Source organism: Perna viridis, chromosome 2 (assembly GCF_037379345.1).
Source record: "Perna viridis isolate PV_CMFRI_1.1 ecotype Kerala chromosome 2, ASM3737934v1, whole genome shotgun sequence".
NCBI classification, from domain to species: domain Eukaryota; kingdom Metazoa; phylum Mollusca; class Bivalvia; order Mytilida; family Mytilidae; genus Perna; species Perna viridis.
The window spans coordinates 1,507,277-1,527,305 of record NC_142446.1 but is presented as its reverse complement, the minus strand read 5'-3'; the positions used below and the strand labels follow the sequence as shown (position 1 = coordinate 1,527,305).

The following is a 20,029-nucleotide window of genomic DNA, read 5'->3' as shown; positions in this document are numbered from 1 at the left end:
AGAAAGGATATTACGCAGAGATTCATTTTCGATAATGGTTAAATCTCCCGTAACGACGTGACCAGAAGGACCATATTTGAATGGAGAGGTTTTGCAAGAACAGTCAGGTGGTTTAGTCTAGAAGTCCTCAATCTCGAGGTTCTGCAATAGCCTTTTATAATTGAAAATTTTGGATGCGATGGGTGAAGTATAGGAATATGAAATAATTGGTATGGATTTGTCTTTGAAATATGGGGGAACTTTGTTGGTGATGTTTTTGTGATGGAGCATGTTAGCCAAATTAATTGCATCTATACCTTTGTTGACAAACGGTAGTGGAAGAAATGATCGTTTTTCTTCATCTTGATCTTTCACACAAACTGGTTTAAAGACTGTGTGGAAACCAATATCCAAAATGATGGAAACAAGTCTGTATAATGATGAGGTGGGGTCAGAAACAGGAGTGTCAAGACTTGTTTTGTAAAGGGAGTGTAGTAGAGTGAGAGGTATAGAACAAAGTTTGGTTCTAATGTGATGAAGTCCAAGAGGTTTTTGTATGAAAGGAAGGATACCATCTATGGAGACATCATGTAACTTAGGTGACGTATAGTGGCGATGGTCATGACTCCTTTCCCCGTCTTGGATTTTTGTCAAATAAATTCATCACATTTTTGTTATTGTTATATTGGCTTGAAAGGTTTCCTATACTTTTGATGTTGTCATTGCATCCGTAAGGTATTGAAAGAATTTAGTAAAAGTCTTTAATAATTTATGGTAACGAAAATCACGACTTAACAACTTACCGGTAATATAGAGATTTCATTCATGAAAGTATAAAATGGGCATATCGAACTAGTTGAGAAATATATAAACACAATATGAAGGAGCCAAAGGAACGTCACCGTAAAGGAAGGAAAACGTCCCTCATAATTCAGTTTACCTTGTGAAATGAAAACATCAAAATCCAGGAAAGGACAATTAAAACTGCCCTTGGGATAAATTCAGCGGTGTATTTGAAAAAATCAGGGTTATTCAGCGCAAAAATATCAAGGTAGAGATTATTACGAAATTTGTCTATTAAATCTGATTTGAAAGATCTTTATGAAGTTTGGCCATAGATCTGATATTAAAGGAGCACAATTCCTACAGTCTGCCGATAAACGGATATAAATGCTATCATGAAGAAAATTGAATTAATCATGTCCTCACATGTCCTGTAAATATATTTTTTATATCCGTCTCGTTCGTCTGAGAAATTACCTTTCTTTTTATTACAGCAAATATAAAATATAAAACTGAAGAGTTTCAAAACAATATTGTTGGAGATTACACTAAGTATGTACACCTAAAGGTGGCCGACAAACAGGATAGAGCGGCTACTAGACCTGTTTAACCATTGGTGATGCAGCTAAAAATGCTCAATTTCAAATACACGGTTTGTACAGATTTCGCTTGGTGACCTTTGACCTAAAATATTTGTATTTGTGACCATTGTACCCTTTGGCCACATCTCTTTATTAATATGTTAGGATGTTTTTCTTTCTATGCTGTGTAGTCAATGTGTCCATTAGATCAGCTTTCTAGACTTAACAGGTGACACTAAAAATCCGTGCAATTCAGATTTTTTTTGTGATTTATATAAGCCGGACTGACATCTTGAGAAAAATGGTCTACTTTTTTAGTGATGCCCCCTTGAGCATATCTTCCCATAAATGATTGACAATTTGCTAGCAAGCAGTCGGAGTACGAGAAGATTTGCAAGAACAAAATATCTGCCATAAAGAGATGTGTAGATTAACAACATATCATTGTTACATTATTAATGACAAATGAAGCAAATAAGAAATGAATCATTTTATTTTGACTGTATGTAGAATATAAGTATGATAAAATCAGTGCAGACCAGCAGCTACATCAATCAGAGCCTCTGTTTTACACGCAAAATTAATTAGTCAAATTTAAATCTCAATATATAAAATTCCTTAATCTATCTGTATTTCAAAGTTCTACATATAAAAATAAATTTTACAATAGTTAGTCACATAAAAGGTGTGTATCACTGTAAAAAAAAAATAAAAATGTAAGTACAAATAAAAACCTCAATAAAACGTGACAACACAGTAATATTGAGGGCAAGATTTAGGACGTGATAGAGCTGATTTTTTTTTCAGAAAAGATTTGACATATTACACGTGTATGGTTTTACCAGATGAGTGATGAGCTCAGAATAAAGTTTGGAGGAAAGATTGATCAAATTTCAATATTTTAACACAATTTCTGAAATGTCAGATAAAAATGTAATTTCTTCATATGAACATGTCAAGTTTTTGGAACACAATTTTAAAGATATAATTTCATTTTTAGGTTAAAAAAGAAAAATGCTGTCATAAAATTTACCAAATGATGAAGAAATTACACTACACATATCACATTTAAAAAAGTAGAAGCTACTATCAAAGCAAATTAAAAACAACTTTGACTTGTATTATTGCCAGTAAAATGTGGAATGGGATGAAAATATTTTATAATCTATAAATTTTCTGACTATACAGAATTATCTCCCCCAACTAAGGTCAATCAGAAAGCCTGCAAGGTGATACTACTTACAGTAAAGCTAATAAATACCCACCACTTAGTGGATAATAAGCTGTATTACCATATCACTGATTTCTCTTCACCAACCAGATTTATTATTTACACAAACAATTACAACTTCCTGTTTCTTTAAGAAAACCTGATAAAGAAATTAATCTTCAAAAAAATGACAGATATATCTTATTGATAGTGTACAACTCCCCAAATGTCATAATTAACTATAGTTCACTTGACACTTTCACACAAGAAATAACTTCAGACAGCAGTTGTTTACCTTATGTATTAACACCTTTTAAAAATAGTAAACAAAAATAGTTTCTGGTGAATAAACCTATTAACCCACTGATAGAAACTGGTTTTGTTTCTGAATAAGACCATTGTTGATAAGTTCACAATAAGTTTCTACTAGGTATTACACTAACTTCACCAGAGACCCAGAGCAGCCTTTATTGTTCACCAGATATAACGTTAAAAAAAAAGTTTCTATTACATTTAAAGTGACTGTCAGAGAAGGCACCTATGCAGTACAATCATGAAACTATCACTGGTGATGAGTTCTGGATAAGAATGACTGTGATACAGACACTAGAGAACGTAGTAGATCATGATAAGTGCCATATTCCGGATATTGTTATGATTGCAGTATTTCAAACCATGTAGCATCTTCTCAATATGCAAAATTGTGATTTATTCTTTAGCCATCTTTTCATACAATATGCTACAAAGTCAGTGAAAAGTTGCTTCCTGTATGTGCATACAGTATCAGAATACATAGAGACAAAACCAGATCTTGTGGTATCAGAATATATAGAGACAAAACCAGAACTCATCTGTGTCAGTGACAAAACATTTGAAAACTTACTGGTATGGTCGTCTCCAATAGCCATCTTGGTCAATCTGGCAGAACATAAAACTAGATGTTATCCACAGGTCATGCCTGCATCTGCCACTTATTTTTTGTAGAAGTTGTGCGAAATAATAAAAGTTTATTATATCAAACAAAAAGTGACGACAGAAGCTCAAGTAATGAGATGGTTGGTTCAGTAACACAAGACGAAAAATTTGAAAAAAGTGAAAACATTACATGAATAGCCATGATGAAAATGGTCTATTGGACCCATAACAGATGAAAATCACAACACAGGGATATAAATAAAAATAAGATGATATAAAATTTGCATGATTTTAATAACAACCATAATAATAATGCTTATTTTCCATTAAAAGATCAAAAAAGGAAAATAAAGCCAACAACCATTAACAAAAAAATACAACCATATATATAGGTCATAATGGCCTGGTATGGTGCTTAATCATATGTACACATGGGTTTTATGTAAAAGCACCTTAATATGCAAATAAAATAAATCACAGATTTATATCCTAAAATTACAACAAATCTTTACATGAATCTGTGAAATTGTCCAGTAAAATCTGGTCATTTCACAGCCATGCACTATATGACAAGTAAAGTATACTGTGTATAGAGAATAATGTCTGTTGATGTCTGTATTCTTATGAGCCTTACAATCATGACTTTGTAGATGCTATAATAAAGCATAAATAAATGCAGTGAGGTATTGTATGGAATAGATGCTAGACTTTAGCAGAGAATGGATTACTTTGCTTAGTAGTTGACTTCGAAGCCCAGGCCACATCAAATGGATCAACTCCTTGTGATGATGACGACCATGCACTGCCATTTTGCTGGAAACTTCGTTGACCTGATGATAACTTTTGTCGAGGAAATCCTGATAATTCTCCACTGTCTATGGAATGACTTCGCACATGTTGTTGTACCCTTGGAGGAGGCTGTGGAATACCATTTGTAGGTTGAGGCACATTAAAGGGGTTTGTAGAAGTCTGTGAGGGCCAACTAGGGGCCCAGGGATTTGTTTGTACTGTTGCTGACTGGTTATTGATAACTACAAAATATAAGTAATGTTGATGTTAAAACTTTACATATTAACCAATTAACACTTAAAAAAATGCATCTAAAGGGACAGCTCAAGTATCAGTTTTTTATTATGAAAAATAAGACAGGAGATGATGCATGCATGTCAAAAACCCACAAATTTCAGTTTTACTTTTTATTAAAAAATAATTACAGATCACATAACTAGTAAAAGATTTTAATTTCTTGTTGCACTTTCGAGATAAAAAGATAAAAAATTGTACATGTAATTGGCACTTTGAAAGAGTTATTGTTCAAGAAATGGTTGATTTAATTGAGAGATTAGTGCATGAATTTTCTCAATAATCATTATGTAAAAAATAGGCAGTGTCTGAATTTGATGGCTCGCTTGTGATACCCCCACTCTCAATCATGATATAAGGAAAAAAAAAACAATCCTCGGTAAAACAGGAAATTGACAATTTTTCTGAAAATGAATCAAACCGTATGGCATACCTACAGGAAAAATGTGTTAAAGTTTAAAGGCACTGTGATGAGTAGTTGCTGAGAAAAGTGTGACAAAAATTTTAAATATTAAGTCAAAAATAAACAGTCTTTGGTAAACAAGATGTTGATGTTGAATTTTCCCACCGTATGGCATACCTTCATAAAAATATGCTAAAATTTCAAGCCACTGTGATGAGTAGTTGCTGAGAAACCTGTGATGGAAAAAAGTATTACGGAAACACAATAACACAGAAATGCAGACAAGGTTAAAACAGTATACCCCCTCCCTCAGAGCAGAGGTATAATAATTATTTCACCATCCATCAATAATAATCTGGATTCATGTACATCTAAATATGATGAATTCCTATAATGTTTCACCAAAAGTCATTAAATAGTCAATGCACTTACAAAATATATGGACAAAGAGATTTCTTTAACATTCCACTTGCTGCTATGGCAGCCATGTTTTTTAACTGATCAAAAATCCCCATATCAGTTCTATGCAGAATACTCTAAGAAACCTTCAAACCAAGTTTGGTTCAGAGAAGAAAATTTTTGAAAGGAACAGCATTAAAAAGGACAATAACTCCTACACTGCTTAACAGCTTTACACTAAAAATTTGATCAGAGAGATCTCATCATCCTGAACACAGAACAGACAGAACTTTGTAAAACCTAACCCGAGATATGCAAAAAAACTTCTGTCTGACCCTTATATTCTATTTTCAGTGATAACAGCCATGTTTTTCCTCAGGAAAAAAAACCCCACATCTGTTCTCTGCAGAACAGCCAAAGGATATTCATACCAATTTAAATTCTAATTGGTCAAGTAGTGTTAGATGAGGAGAGTTTTGAAAAATAGTTGACAGTGATGGCAATAGCTCACTAGGCCCTACAGGCGAGGTGAGCTAAAAGGTGAATAGTAAATGTATGTCTCCATTGACTATTACTGGTTGTAGAAATGGACCACACACCTATACTATTACAAGTGCAATACTACAAAAATTGTAAAACAATACCAAATTGATAACCCTTTCCCCATTTCATAGCATGCACCTTTTGGCCCCAAATTTGGATCAAAATTTCAAATAGGAGATACGCAATGGGAATATGTAATTAAAATTCTAAGCAAGTTTCATTACATTCCATTCAGTGATGTAAAACACTCATGTTTTGTATACACTCCAAATTTCTATGGACAACTACAGTAGCATATCATTACATGACTGCAATTTTTGTGGTTGTATAAAAAAAGAAGTTAAAATGGTATTTCCACACAATCCTCCTGCTTACAATTTACCAGTGTGCCAAAATTGTTAAATTTGACAGAAAAAAGTCATGCAGTCTCTTAAATAATTATCATATGGAAACCACCATTCATTCCATGAAATATTGGGTTCCAGCTTGGACATACCTGCATTTTGTGGAGTATTCTGTGATTTCTGGAATGCAGGTGAAGTATGATTTGATTGGGGTGACTGAAAACTTGTAAATGGATCATCATTACTAAGGGCAGATAACCCTTGTGATAACTGTTGACATAACTTGGATATTGATTCTTCTTGTTCCTTTGTAGGGGACATTTCTTGTATTGGTTCACTGAAACCTACAAAGAGAATTTGCTAATTAAAAATTCATTAGGAAAAATTTATTACTAAGCCAATTTTAGAAGGAAACAGTCAGCAACAGTGAGTCAGTCATACATCACTTCACTACAAATCAAATTGTCGATTTATCCATTTCAAGTCACTTCATTACACACTAGAATGTTCATTTGTTCACAAAATACCCTATTACAACAAAAACATCCTTCCAAGCACACATCAACCCATTACACACTGGAATGTCTATAGAATCACACACACCACTCCATTTTTGTTGTTGAAAATGCCAGATGGATAGATGAGAATAATGTCATTTAGCAGTAAGTTAAGATTAAAATTTAACAGGGTGCGAACTACTTAGGAAAAACAGGGACAAGTGACTTCTCTTTCAGATAGACACGAGGGAGGCATCAGAGAGAAGTGAAAGGAAGTTTACAGCATGCATGCCATCTTTCACAACCGTTTTTTTAATTTTAAAATTACATGTGATATATTCTGAATATTACATGGTAAAATCTATACCACATGCAGTATCAACCCTCGACCTAAATTACCCCATGGGCCCGTGGCCCTTTGGGTGATATAGGAGTCTTGGATTGATACCGCATGTGATACAGTTATTGACATGTCATGTTCATTATATCATATATTTTAACTTTACTTCAAGTACGGACCGTGAAAGGGTGTGATATAAGGTAAACAATATAGGGTTTTAACCTTCACTTATAATGCATATACAATCAAGAGGCTCCCAGGAGCATGAATTGCTCATCTGGTTGAATTTTGCCTTTCAAAGGCAATAAATTTAACAAGAAGTTGTTCAACAATTTTGACTCGAAAAGTCTTTGGTAGGACTTATCATAAGATCTTTTCAACAACTGAAAGTTTCTTTTAATCTGTCATAGTTTTCAAGCTGAAATCTTTTTAAAAAAAAGTCATTTTTCCTCTTTCAAGGGCAATAACTCTTACAAGAAGTCATCTGACAACTTTTATACCCAAAGACTTTTGTAGTCCTAATAATATAGATTATTTTAGCTATTGAAAGAATTTGGCTATACTTAATGGTTTTGGAGATATATGAGAAAAACTACTGTCTGACCCCTATGTTCTATTTTTAGTAACCGCTGCCACGTTTTTTGACAGATCAAAAATCCCAACATCAGTTCTATGCATGATACCCCAAGAAACATTCATACCAAGTTTGATTTCAATTGGTCAAGTAGTGTCCGAGAAGAAGATTTTTGAAAGAAATAACATTAAAAATGGCAAAAATCGTTGAAAAAGGGCAATAACTCAAACATGGTGTAATAGATTAAAATGAAAATTTAACCGCAGATAGATCTCATCATGCTGAACACTTTCATTAAGTCAAAATTTGGTTAAACCTAACGATTTTGGAGATATATGTGAAAAACTACTGTCTGACCCCTATGTTCTATTTTTAGTAACAGTGGCCATGTTTTTCGACAGATAAAAAATCCCCACATCAGTTCTATGCAGGATACCTCCAGGAACATACTAAGTTTGGTTCCAATTGTCAAGTAGTTTCTGAGGAGAAAAATTGTTAACAATGACAACGAGGATGACGGATGCCAAGTGATGAGCTAAAAAGGTATATTTCAATCTAAATGTATGATATATGTTGTCATACACATGTACACATGATATTGTAAATGTATGATACATGTTGCTACACACATGTATAAATGATAATAAATGAAAATAATTTGGAAAAAATCCAATCATGCTGACTGATTTATTGACTGTATTATATATACATGACTCATGAGATTGTTTAACGATACCATTACCCCCCTTTTTTTCAAAATTTACAAATCTTCTTGTAAAAGAATTGTGGAGGATCAACAGTTTTTCCCTTTTCAACAGCCTTGTTTAAATTTTACTGAAACAGAGAATATGAAACATGAAGATCAAATTGAATGCTTTGTGTTTTCAATCCAAGTATCATTTAAGAAAGTTTATCCCAATAGATACAACAAATTGCATTACAAAGTGTAAACAATAAATCATTGATAGCGTAAGCTGTCCAGAGTAAAGAATGTTCATTCTATATTATGCCTTGCATGTTTGGTACAGACTGAATATTTGAAAGATTTTGAATATTTTGTCAATTTATATTTCTTTATCTGGCACCATTTTTATCATCTGAAGAAAGATAATTTTGGTCAACATACTGCTAAAAGACGAAGTTCAGTCCCAATCTTCATGGCAAAGTCAGAAAATGAGAGGCAGACTTCATTTTACTTTTGGTCTCGTCTGAGGGTGAAGTTGAGCAACACCAAAGTGACTATTCTGTCAAAATCTCCCAGTAGTGTGAGCCCTGATTTAATGGCCGAGTGGAAAAAAAAAACTGAAGAGAGCACTAAGCGAAGTCAAATGAATATTTTATAGAATAGACTACCCACATTTCTATATTCACTTGCCTTTTAAGCATTTTTGTATCAAGAGAAAGGATGGAGAACAATTCATTACTGATCTAACAAGAGGCTCTCTGGAGCCTGAATCACTCACCAGGTTTTTTCCTTTCAAGGGCAATAACTCTAACAAGGAAAGTCTGACAATTTTGACTCCAGGAAGACTTTGGTAGGACTTGTCATAAGGATCACATCATCAATTGAAAGTTTCTTTCTATCTATTATAGTTTTCAAGATATTGGCTGAAAACTGCTAACAAGCGGCTCCAAGGAACTTGAATCGCTCACCTTGTTAAATTTTTGCCTTCCAAGGGCAATAACTCTAACAAGGAGTTGTCCGACAATTATGACTCCATGAAGACTTTGGTAGAACTTATCATAAGGATCATTTCATCACCTGAAAGTTTCATTCTATCAATTACTTTGTTTAGGATACCCTAAAAAACAATAATACCAACTTTCATTGAATTCTGTATAGTAGTTTCTGTGGAGAAGATTTGTGTAAGTTATAACATCAAAAACAGCCGAAAAAATGTCCAAAAAGGGCAATAACTCCCAACATGGGTCAACAGACTTTCACCTAAATTAAACCACAGATAGATCTCATCATGCTGAATACTTTTACCCTATATGGTTAAACCAAACAGCTTTGGAGATATATGCAAAAATCTGCTGTCTGACCCTTTTGTTCTATTTTTAGTAACAGTCATTTTGTGCAGGATACTCTAAGGAACAATCATTATAAGTTTCATGCAAATCTATTCAGTAGTTTCAGAGGAGAAGATGTTTGAAGAAGTTGTTAATGATGACGACAACGATGGAAACCAAGTGAATCCCCACATCAGTTCTAAGCAGAATACCAAGTTTGGCTCTAATTGGCCAAGTAGTTTCAGAGGAGAAGAGTTTTTGAAAAAATTGTTAACGACAACAGACACTAAGTGAAGGCAATAGCTCATATGGCCTTCGGCCAGGTGAGCTAAAGATGTGTCATGATAGATTGATACACACAAATATTGTCCTTGCTATTTAGCCCTCGACAGATATCATCCCTCAACCAATATCAAAATCTCAGGCTGATAACATGGCCACATATTAATCTATAAATACATCCCTTCAAAGATTGGTGTCTAAAAATAGTGAATGCTAAGGTTCTACTTTTCTTACCAGCTCCAGGATGTTTGGGAGGAGATGTATCTGTGATTGCATTCTGTCTCTGTAAAGTTGATGGAAGATCATTCAACCTTAATGATGTTGTCCTTTTAAATGGTGACGACTCCTGCAGTTTATCAAAACCCCTAAATGAACCTTGTCTTATCAACATATCATTGGTAGCTTTAGGTCTCTGTACTGCAAATGGATTATCCACAGATCTTACAGGCACTGGTTCTACAAAATATAATCCCAATTGTAACCATAGAACCTAAATATTTATATATAAACAACAGTCATAGAATTAAAATAACAAATGTTATCATTATTGTGATGTTTTGTTGTAAATTGATGTATTGCAATTATCATTCATACATTAGAATTTTAACAGTGCTGTCCTTATTATTATCAGTAAGATATTTATGTCATTCCTAAGTGATTCATGACTGAATAAACTGACAATGACTTGCAGTGAACAAACCTGCAATAATAGCACTCTGTGGGTCAACTATCTTATCTGTTAATGTGGTTTGACGAAATGATCCCATGCGTGTAAAACTAGTTTTATCTTGGCTGTATGTTACAGTAACATTCTGGCTCGAGTCTTTATCTCGTTTCTGTTTACGTTCTAGGCATATAGCAAATGCACATCCCACTGCATGACTCAATCTCTCTCCCTGTGAAAAAAATATGGTCAAGTGAAGCAACTGGTTAGAAATAAGTTTAAAAATAAAATAAAAATGTAACTGACAAAAGCTTAATAAGGTCGAAAAGTTTTAGCATCAAAAACCAAATTTAAACTGAAGGGTGTTTTCAAATTTGAAAAAAAAAGCAAACCTTTTCACTTAACATGAACAGAGAAAAAATAAAAGAAAAGCTGAGATTGAAAACGAATGCGATTACATTTGTACAAAAAATTAATACAAAACCATGAAATATATAATACATTGTATTCAAACTGATAAGGCTGCTATATAACCTATTGAAATCTTATATCTAGCCATCAGTGCAGAAATATAAGCGTGCAGTAAGCTCTTTTGTCTGGAAATATAGGTATTGTTACATCTGAGAACTACGTCAACCAAAATAAGTTGGAACCTTTTTAAAAAAAATAAATAACGATTAAGCTGACATTGACATTTGACTAAGTTCATATAAAAACTGAAGTTTCTCTTTTGTCTCAGACATAAAAAATAACCTCATAAAAAAAACAAAAAAAAAAACATCCATTAATCAATATTTATAAATACAATGACTATTTCTTTCTACCCAACACCAAATAATTAATAAGGATTGAATTCTAACAATGCAGAGAATAATATTCCGATATCAAGGTATAACTTTATCCATCTGAGAATATGTTCATTTATAAACTTCCTATTCAAGTTTTTAGTCTGCTTAAATTCAAAATATACATGTACAACAGTGACAGAAAAAAAACCAAAGTATAAATGACACGTTTATATCCCTTATATAATTAAGTTACAATACATCATCAAGCAGGTTTATTCCTAAATACCTACAGTATCTCTTGGACAGGTAGCATGTTTCTGTTTGATTTCAGGCCCCTATTAGGAGTAAAATTCCTTAAATGTTTAAGTCACAATCCCCAAAATCAATTCCAGTGTAATTTTCAATCAGTCCATTCATTTACAGTATCAAAAAAGGATTGTTTCTGGTCCGTTTTAGGCACCTGATTCATGTTCAAGTCACTATAAGAATTTCTATTGTCTCTGGACATTAGGAAAATACTGCTTTCTGGCACCAAATCAGTTCAACCCCCAAAAATCAATCCCATCCTTCCTTTGGTATACAATATCATGTAGATCTATACCGTTATACTAACAATACTGGATACGGACACTTGATGATCAGGACCATACTACCACATTTTTTAGACATTGTATAAAAATCAAGTAATTGCCAAAGTTAGAATAGTTTGAGTTTAACAAAAAAAAATTCTTATTGCAATGTTTCTGCTAGTAAGGGAGTGAACCAGACCATCTGGAGTGAGAGTAATTTCCCTTTGTATGAAATGTATTAGAATCACAGAAAAAGCAATAACTGGAAGAAGGAACAGAAGTGAAGATATTGAATACATTATACACGTATATAATAGATTGAACAAGTATGTGCGTATCATGTCTAAAATTTTGCCACTGCACATGTTCATGTAAATTTAAAGTTGGGATACAGCTAGAGTACTTAAGGACACTTTCTCTTTGATCAATCATTACTTTGAATTTCAAGACAGCTTTTCTATAATCCATGTAAGCAGACCTTACAGTAACAATGATAAAAATGAACAAAAATTCTAAAATGGCATGACTACTGAATGTACTGTGGTTTCATTAATTTTTCTGGGTATCAATGTTTGTGGTGGAGGGAGAAACACATTTCATTCAGTACCTGAATTTGTGGTAGGTGGGTCTGTTTTTCTTAAAAGACAGATTTGTCCTCATTCCCAGCATAATTACATATACACCTTTTGTGGATCAGACTCCCATTTTTCATATCTCCATTACCAAAAATATATTCTAGTTAATCAAATTATGAATGAAAAGAAAGTTGAAATGGCACTGCTGCTTCTTTATTAAAAAGAAAGTGGTAAAAACCTGAGTGTGCAAAAAAAAGAAAGTGGTAAAAAACCAGAGTGTGCAAAATGCCAATGATGATTGAAATCGAGGCTCCCAGGAACCTGAATCGCTCACCTGGTATAGTTTTGCCTTTCAAAGGTAATAAATCTAACAAGAAGTTGTCCAACAATTTTGACTCATGATGACTTTGGTAGGACATATCATAAGGATCATTTCAGCAATTGAAAGTTTCTTTCTATCTATCATAATTTCGAGATATTGCCTGAAAACTGTAAAAAAAACAAAAAAACAAAAAACCTGTCATTTTTGCCCTTTCAAGGGCAATAACTCTTACAATGAGTCATCTGACAACTATTATCCCTGAAGACTTCTTGTATTTCTGATAATAAATATCATATCAGCTAATGAAAGAATTTGGCTAAACCAAACGATCTTGGAGATAAATACGAAAAACTACTGTCTGACCTCTTTGTTCTATTTTTAGTAACGATGGCCATGTTTTTTGACGGATCAAAAATCCCCACATCAGTGCTATGCAGAATACCTCAAGGAATATTAATACGAAGTTTGGTTCCAATGGGTCAAATAGTGTCAGAGGAGAAGATTTTTGAAAGAAATAACATAAAAATAGCAAAATAAATGTCAAAAAGAGCAATAACTCAAACAAGGTTTAATGGATTAAAACAAAAATTTGACCATAGGTAGATCTCATCATGTTGAACAATTTTACCAGTGTCAGAATTTGGCTAAACTTAACGGTTTTGGAGATATATATGCAAAAAACTACTGTCAGACCCCTTTGTTCTATTTTTTAGTATCGGTGGCTGTGTTTTTGGACGGATGAAAAATCCCCACAACAATTCTATGCAGGATACCCCAAGGAACATTCATACCATGTTTGGTTCCAATTGGTCAAGTAGTGTCAGAGGAGAAGAGTTTTTAAAACGACAACGGATGACAATGGACACCAAGTGATGCAACTGCTCATATGGCCTTTCCCAGGTGGGCTAAATATGTAAAACCCCAATATTTCCCAATATTCCCTATTTTTGGTTAACACTGACAGTACAAAACTCAGGTAGCCTTAAAAGCTATTTAGGACTATTGATTTGCAGTTTATTGCTCAATATGTCTCCACCATGGCACCTTTTTTTTCCCAGAACACTTTTCCCAGAACACCTAAGTAGGTATAGAAATAAGAGTGCCTTTAGTTTGCACTGAGTGGTGACCATTAATTTATTCCAACCCAGTTGGTAGGCATCACATGACATCCATGATGCTTAAATGTGACAATGTAATAATTGGAGCTTACAACCTCACATTTCATAGGACAAAAGTGATGGCAACTGTAAAGATCAACGCTCCATTGGGGGAATTTGAGTCCAGAGTATGTTGTATCACTTTCATATCAAATATTGAACAACTGTAAACAGTTCAATTGTTGAACCAATTCAATTATTGTATTGAAATACAAAACATAGCACACAGTTCACCAAATACAATCTAAAACGGATAAGGTATTTTAACAAGCGATAAAATGTGTCAGCTATGTTTATTATAGACAGTACTTGTTTTTAACATATCACTATAAATGAACAGTAATTAAACCTCCATAATAGACATCAAACATTAATCACAGATTTCATTAACGCTGCATTAGCTGTCATTTTCGTAAATTTTTGTTTCTGCTGAAATATGCCTTAACTTTGAATTATTTCTACTAAATTGTACTTTTCCTGTATAATTTCATTTGTATCCACATGTGCATTAATACATGAAATAGGTGTTGATACAAGACAAAAAGTCGACCTAGTTAAATTTGTATGCATGTAACTTCTGGTGACCTTAATCCGTGCATGTGCTGTAAGGGTCGATTCTTTACAAAAATCTCATTGCAAAGGGAAAGTGTTTAATCAACGATAAGGAAGACCAATGGACTCCAGCCATAAAAGAAAAAAGATCTAATATAACACAAAAATCCTTTTAAAATTTACGTATTGTGATACAATGTGGCACAAATATATTCAGTAATTGTCATCATTTATTTGAAAACTAATCAAGAAATAGATGAAATGCAATGTAAACAAGAGATGTGCTTACCTGTGTATCCATTATCATTATTTTTGGACCAAGGTGAAATTATTTTTAACCCAAGTGAATGTCCTGTCAGCAATCATTGGAAGTAACGGCAAAAAATAATTAGACCAGGGTTAACAGTCATTAATAGCTTCAGCTGTAGAATCTTACTTCATCAGCAAAATTCACTAAAATCAAAACTGAACATTGGGCAGCTAATGCAGCTTTAATATATCAATAAAATTGGTTTATCAAAATTAATTCATTTATATGTTATATTAAAATGTCAATTTTGAAAAGATTTTAAGAAATGATTAATTGTGCATACAAAATAATGTCTGAAATACTATATTGTCAAAATCTGTCAGGATATATTAGCTTAGCAAATGTGTATTATTTTATTCCAAACAAATTGTTCGTATGATACTATTGTTTTCAGATATGAAGTTCTGAAGAAATATTTTAGATAAAAGAAGTTATAGACATAATTTCGATTTGTTAGAGTGTCATCAAATATTTTGTTTACATATCATTTGAATTACATATAAGGACTGACTGTAATATTTTTTCTGTCTATTTAAAATAATCTCAAAGCCAATGGTGCACACTTGAAAATAACCTGCATAATTGAGGCTATTTCTTCACACATATTTTTTTTTTAAATATCAAAATTGTCTTATCATTGTATATTGTCTGTACCAGCAACATTTGACTATTGATTTGGTAAATACCAATCTTACCACAGACTTTAGCAAGAACACAAAGTCATATTTACATGTTATTTTAAAATTTATCTACTTATACACGTAAAACTATATGATTATTTATTTATACATGATATAACATATTTATTAATGTCCAGTGTTTTCCCTGGTGACTGTGTGGGAGATATCTTTCCCTGGTGACTGTATGAGAGATATCTTTCCCTGGTGACTGTATAGGAGATATTTTTCCCTGGTGACTGTATAGGAGATATCTTTCGCTGGTGACTGTATAGGAGATATCTTTCCCTGGTGACTGTATAGGAGATAGCCTTTTGCACCATAACTTATTAGTACCAGTGTATCACCCACTTTTACAAAAAATGTGAACTTATTTGGACAAAAAAAAACTAAAGAACTCAATAACTGGTATTATAATGAATGATGACTCCTCTGGTAATCTACTAGGGTGAGGAAATTTAATAAATAATTTGAATTCTATCTGTAAAAAGAGCTAAAAGTAAATAAAAAAGTTGTTCACCAAGGTTAGTACTTCAGTTTACATGAATCATACTGCATGGTACATAATATTATGCATAATCCTAATACAAGTATATCTATTTTACAGAGATAGTACCCCATGAAAAATAATGAAATCACAGTATATTGATGGAAGTCTTAAACACCAAGAAACAGAATCATTTTTAAATTAAGACCAGTGAAAAATATTTCATGACAATATATCATATTTTTCAATAATCTTAGAATGTACAATGTGTGAGCTTTCAAATTTAACTTTTGCCCTCATGTCTAGGCTATTTTATAGATTTTAAATATTTAAAACTTCAAGCCTTTAATGTTCTTTTTCCTGGTAAAACTTTGGAAGAAGTTCTAGTAAACTGAATCTCAGTAAATAGTCCCTGTTAGTAGATGTATGCATGCATTGTTACTAGCTCAGCCATGCAGAAATCATTTACTCACTGAACGTCTATTTCTATGTCTCCCTCTGAAGATCTTATGAAAAAACAAAACATGCCATGTAAAACAAAACAAAACATGCCACATAAAACATCTATGGCTATGGCAAGCTATGGCAAACAAAGTAAAATTAATATGTAAATGTTATAAAGAAAAGGGAGTGCAGTTTCAGCCAATTCTATCAATTTGGACAAAACCTACACTGTAATAACAACTTGTTGACAATGAAATTGATTATAAAATGATGTCATTAAAGTTTTCAAGTACCAGAGACCATATTATACATGTATATCGAATGTATTTTTTAATTCTTGCCATAATGCATTTATACTTGTCCAAAATTATTTATCTACACTTAATATATGAAGTGAAGAATAGTGACCAAAATGTACAAAATGAACATATATCTGAATTTTAGTACACTTCAAGCAATTCTTTTGTCCCGTAACAGTCCATTTTTGATGCAAGAATTTTCTTAAGAATGTTCTCATCTGTTATGGATTCAAGTCTCCAAATTCACAAGTAACACTTAACAGTTGATGATTAATTATCACTTGTATTTAGGCAAAAAAAAAAAAGCCTTTGATGCCTATCTCCTTTCCAATTTCAGAAATTTTTCTCAGCCTATGCTGGACTGATTTATATTGAGTTTTGCCTTTTTCAGACCTTTGTTAGGAGATAGAAAATGTTTTCAGAGAATTAGTGGCACCATAGGCACTAGCTGCATACTTCTACAAGATTTGTTGGAAAAAAAGTAGACCCCTAAATCTTCTGTAACAAAGTGGATCCTTAATTTTCTGTAAAAAAAAGTAGACCCCTTAGTCTTCTATTAAAAAGAAGACCCCATAATCTTCTGTAACAAAGTAGACCCCTTAGTATTTGGTAACAAAGTAGACTCCTTAGTCTTCTATAGCAAAGCAGACTGCTAAGTCTTCTGTAAAAAAAATAGACCCCATAGTCTTCTGTAAAAAAGCAGACCCCTTTGTCTTCTGCAACAAAGTAGATCCCTTAGCCTTATGTACCAAAGTAGACCCTAAGTCTTCTGTAACAAAGTAGATCAATTTGTCTTCTGTAACGAAGCAGACCCCTTAGCCTTTTGTAACAAAGTAGACCCCAAAGTCTTCTGTAACAAATAGTACAAGTTTTTCATACTTGTATAGAGTTACCATAAGTCAAGAGAGTAACAAGGTATTTAAAGTACACACTTCCTTCTGTAAACAAGAGGTACAATTAAGCTTAAACCCAATAAAACAAGGATAAAATAAGAAGTTGCAATAGAAGTTCAAACTGGCAAGATTGCAGAGTAAACACCATGCATTAAATACCTGACTTTCTTTAAATGACTCTCCCTTCAAATACATGCAAAAACATCATTACCCTTGTATATTCATGTATATAGTAAAGTACATTTTGTGATTTGCCGGCAAGTGAGGAAATGTACACTGTTATGTAACTACATGTAATACAGTACAGAAGGTAACATATTTGAAGACTTCAGTAATATTGTTGTCACACAGTCTATATGTTATAACTATTGTTGTCAAACACTCTATATGTCATAGTATCATAATATTGTTGTCACACAGTCTATACGTCATAATATTGTAACACAGTCTATATGTCATAATATTGTTATCACACAGTATATATGTTATAATATTGTTGTCACACAGTCTATATGTCATAATATTGTTGTAACACAGTCTATATGTCATAATATTGTTATCATACAGTCTATATGTCATTATATCATAATATTGTTGTCACACAGTCTATATGTTATAATATTGTTATCACATAGTCTATACGTCATAATATCATAATATTGTTGTCACACAGTCTATATGTCATAATATTGTTATCACACGGTCTATATGTTATAATATTGTTGTCACACAGTCTATATGTCATTATATCATGATATTGTTGTCACACAGTCTATATGTTATAATATTGTTATCACACAGTCTATATGTCATAATATCATAATATTGTTGTCACACAAGTCTATATGTCATAATATTGTTGTAACACAGTCTATATGTCATAATATTGTCATCACACAGTCTATATGTTATAATATTGTTATCACACAGTCTATATGTTATAATATTGTTGTCACACAGTCTATATGTCATTATATCATAATATTGTTGTCACACAGTCTATATGTTATAACAACAACACTGAGTTTAATACCACACATGATCATGCCAAACAATGAAATAGGTAGAAAAAATTAACATCCTTCAAAGAGCAATATTGGCTTTATAGCAACTGTATTGTATGTTCACTTAAAACCTATTTTCTAGAACGGCAAGTGTACAGTAACTGTTCTATAAGGCCACAATTTTTTTTTAACTTTGTTGGCTCACAGATTTGGTTTGGACAGTTTGTGAAAAAAAAATAAATAAAACGTTACCAGAAAAACATGCAATTTTTATTCAGTTTTAAACATAATACACTTTATTGAAATTTTCAAAGAATCAATTATCTAACATTTCATATTGTTATTCTAATCTATATGTACATGTAGCTACACATCATTGAGCATCAACATTTTAGAGTCCAATTCCTCTGAACTAAATGGGCAATACTGTGAAGTACTTTAATTCATGGAAAGTAATTTTCGTGGATTAGGGAAGAAACACAAGTGTGGATTCTTGAGTTTGTGGTTTTGAGGTTTTCAGTATACAGGTGAAAGGGATTCTCCTTTTCGTTGGGAACAACATTTCATGGTTTGGCCCATGGAAACGACAAAAATTTGTATCACACTAACAATAGTGCTTTTACAGTACCTAAACAATGATTATTTCCATCACATTTCTTACAGTGTAATATACTGGTGGTTTGATAAAAAATGGTAGAAGTAAGTGAATAGCTTCATGAAAGAAAAAAGGAAAAAAATATTTACTGTCTAATAAATAATAAAGAATGGTTTTAGAGTAAACAAATTGCAAGGTCTCAGCGATCAATAAAAAACAAAATAAACACCAATAAAAGGTTTGCAAAGCTAATTCCTAAAAGGTTTAAGTCAAAAATCAATCCCCTCTTACTTTGGTGGTATGTGTATGGCACCTTGTAATACAATATCTAAAAGATTCATTCATTAAAAGTCAGTTATTGTCTGAACATCATGAAAATGCTTGTTTCTGGTCCCCACTTTTCACCCCTTTATTTCTGAAAAGTTAAGTCTTAACACCCAACAATCAATCCAAATCTGACTATTGCGGTATAGAATATTGTGGAACAATATTATAGACATTCCTATGCTTTTACTGGAGATATATAGTTAAATTCTACGAGATTTACTTGTTTAAAGGCCCCTTTTGTCCCCTGAAACGGTCCATAACCCCAAAAATAAATACAAATGTTTCTTCTATGGAACCTTGTTATGAAATCTTTTATAAGATTAACCAACTTCCACTCAAATTAAAGCATGAAACCATGGGTCTATAGACAATAACAACAGCATCATACCAATATACAACATCCAACTGTCAACTTCTTGT

The 20,029-nt window shown here is 32.6% G+C and overlaps 1 protein-coding gene across 6 annotated transcripts in view; it reads right to left on the bottom strand.

Moving 5' to 3' along the window:
• Positions 1-1,818: 1,818 nt before the first annotated feature.
• LOC148623254 (protein numb-like) overlaps positions 1,819-20,029 on the bottom strand; it is a 31,194-nt gene continuing 12,983 nt past the window's right edge. For 2 of the 6 annotated variants that reach the window (XM_088564964.1, XM_088564965.1), the window contains exons 6-10: positions 16,521-16,553; positions 10,647-10,842; positions 10,181-10,402; positions 6,393-6,584; positions 1,819-4,499 (exon numbers count right to left, since the gene is read on the bottom strand). In XM_088564964.1, coding sequence (XP_088421090.1) covers positions 4,171-4,499; positions 6,393-6,584; positions 10,181-10,402; positions 10,647-10,842; positions 16,521-16,553 — 972 coding nt within the window. In that variant the 3' untranslated portion in view covers positions 1,819-4,170. Of the gene's footprint in view, positions 4,500-6,392; positions 6,585-10,180; positions 10,403-10,646; positions 10,843-16,520; positions 16,554-17,842; positions 17,867-20,029 lie in introns of all 6 variants that reach the window. The other 4 variants (XM_088564967.1, XM_088564968.1, XM_088564963.1 and 1 more) reach the window with 3 other exon arrangements.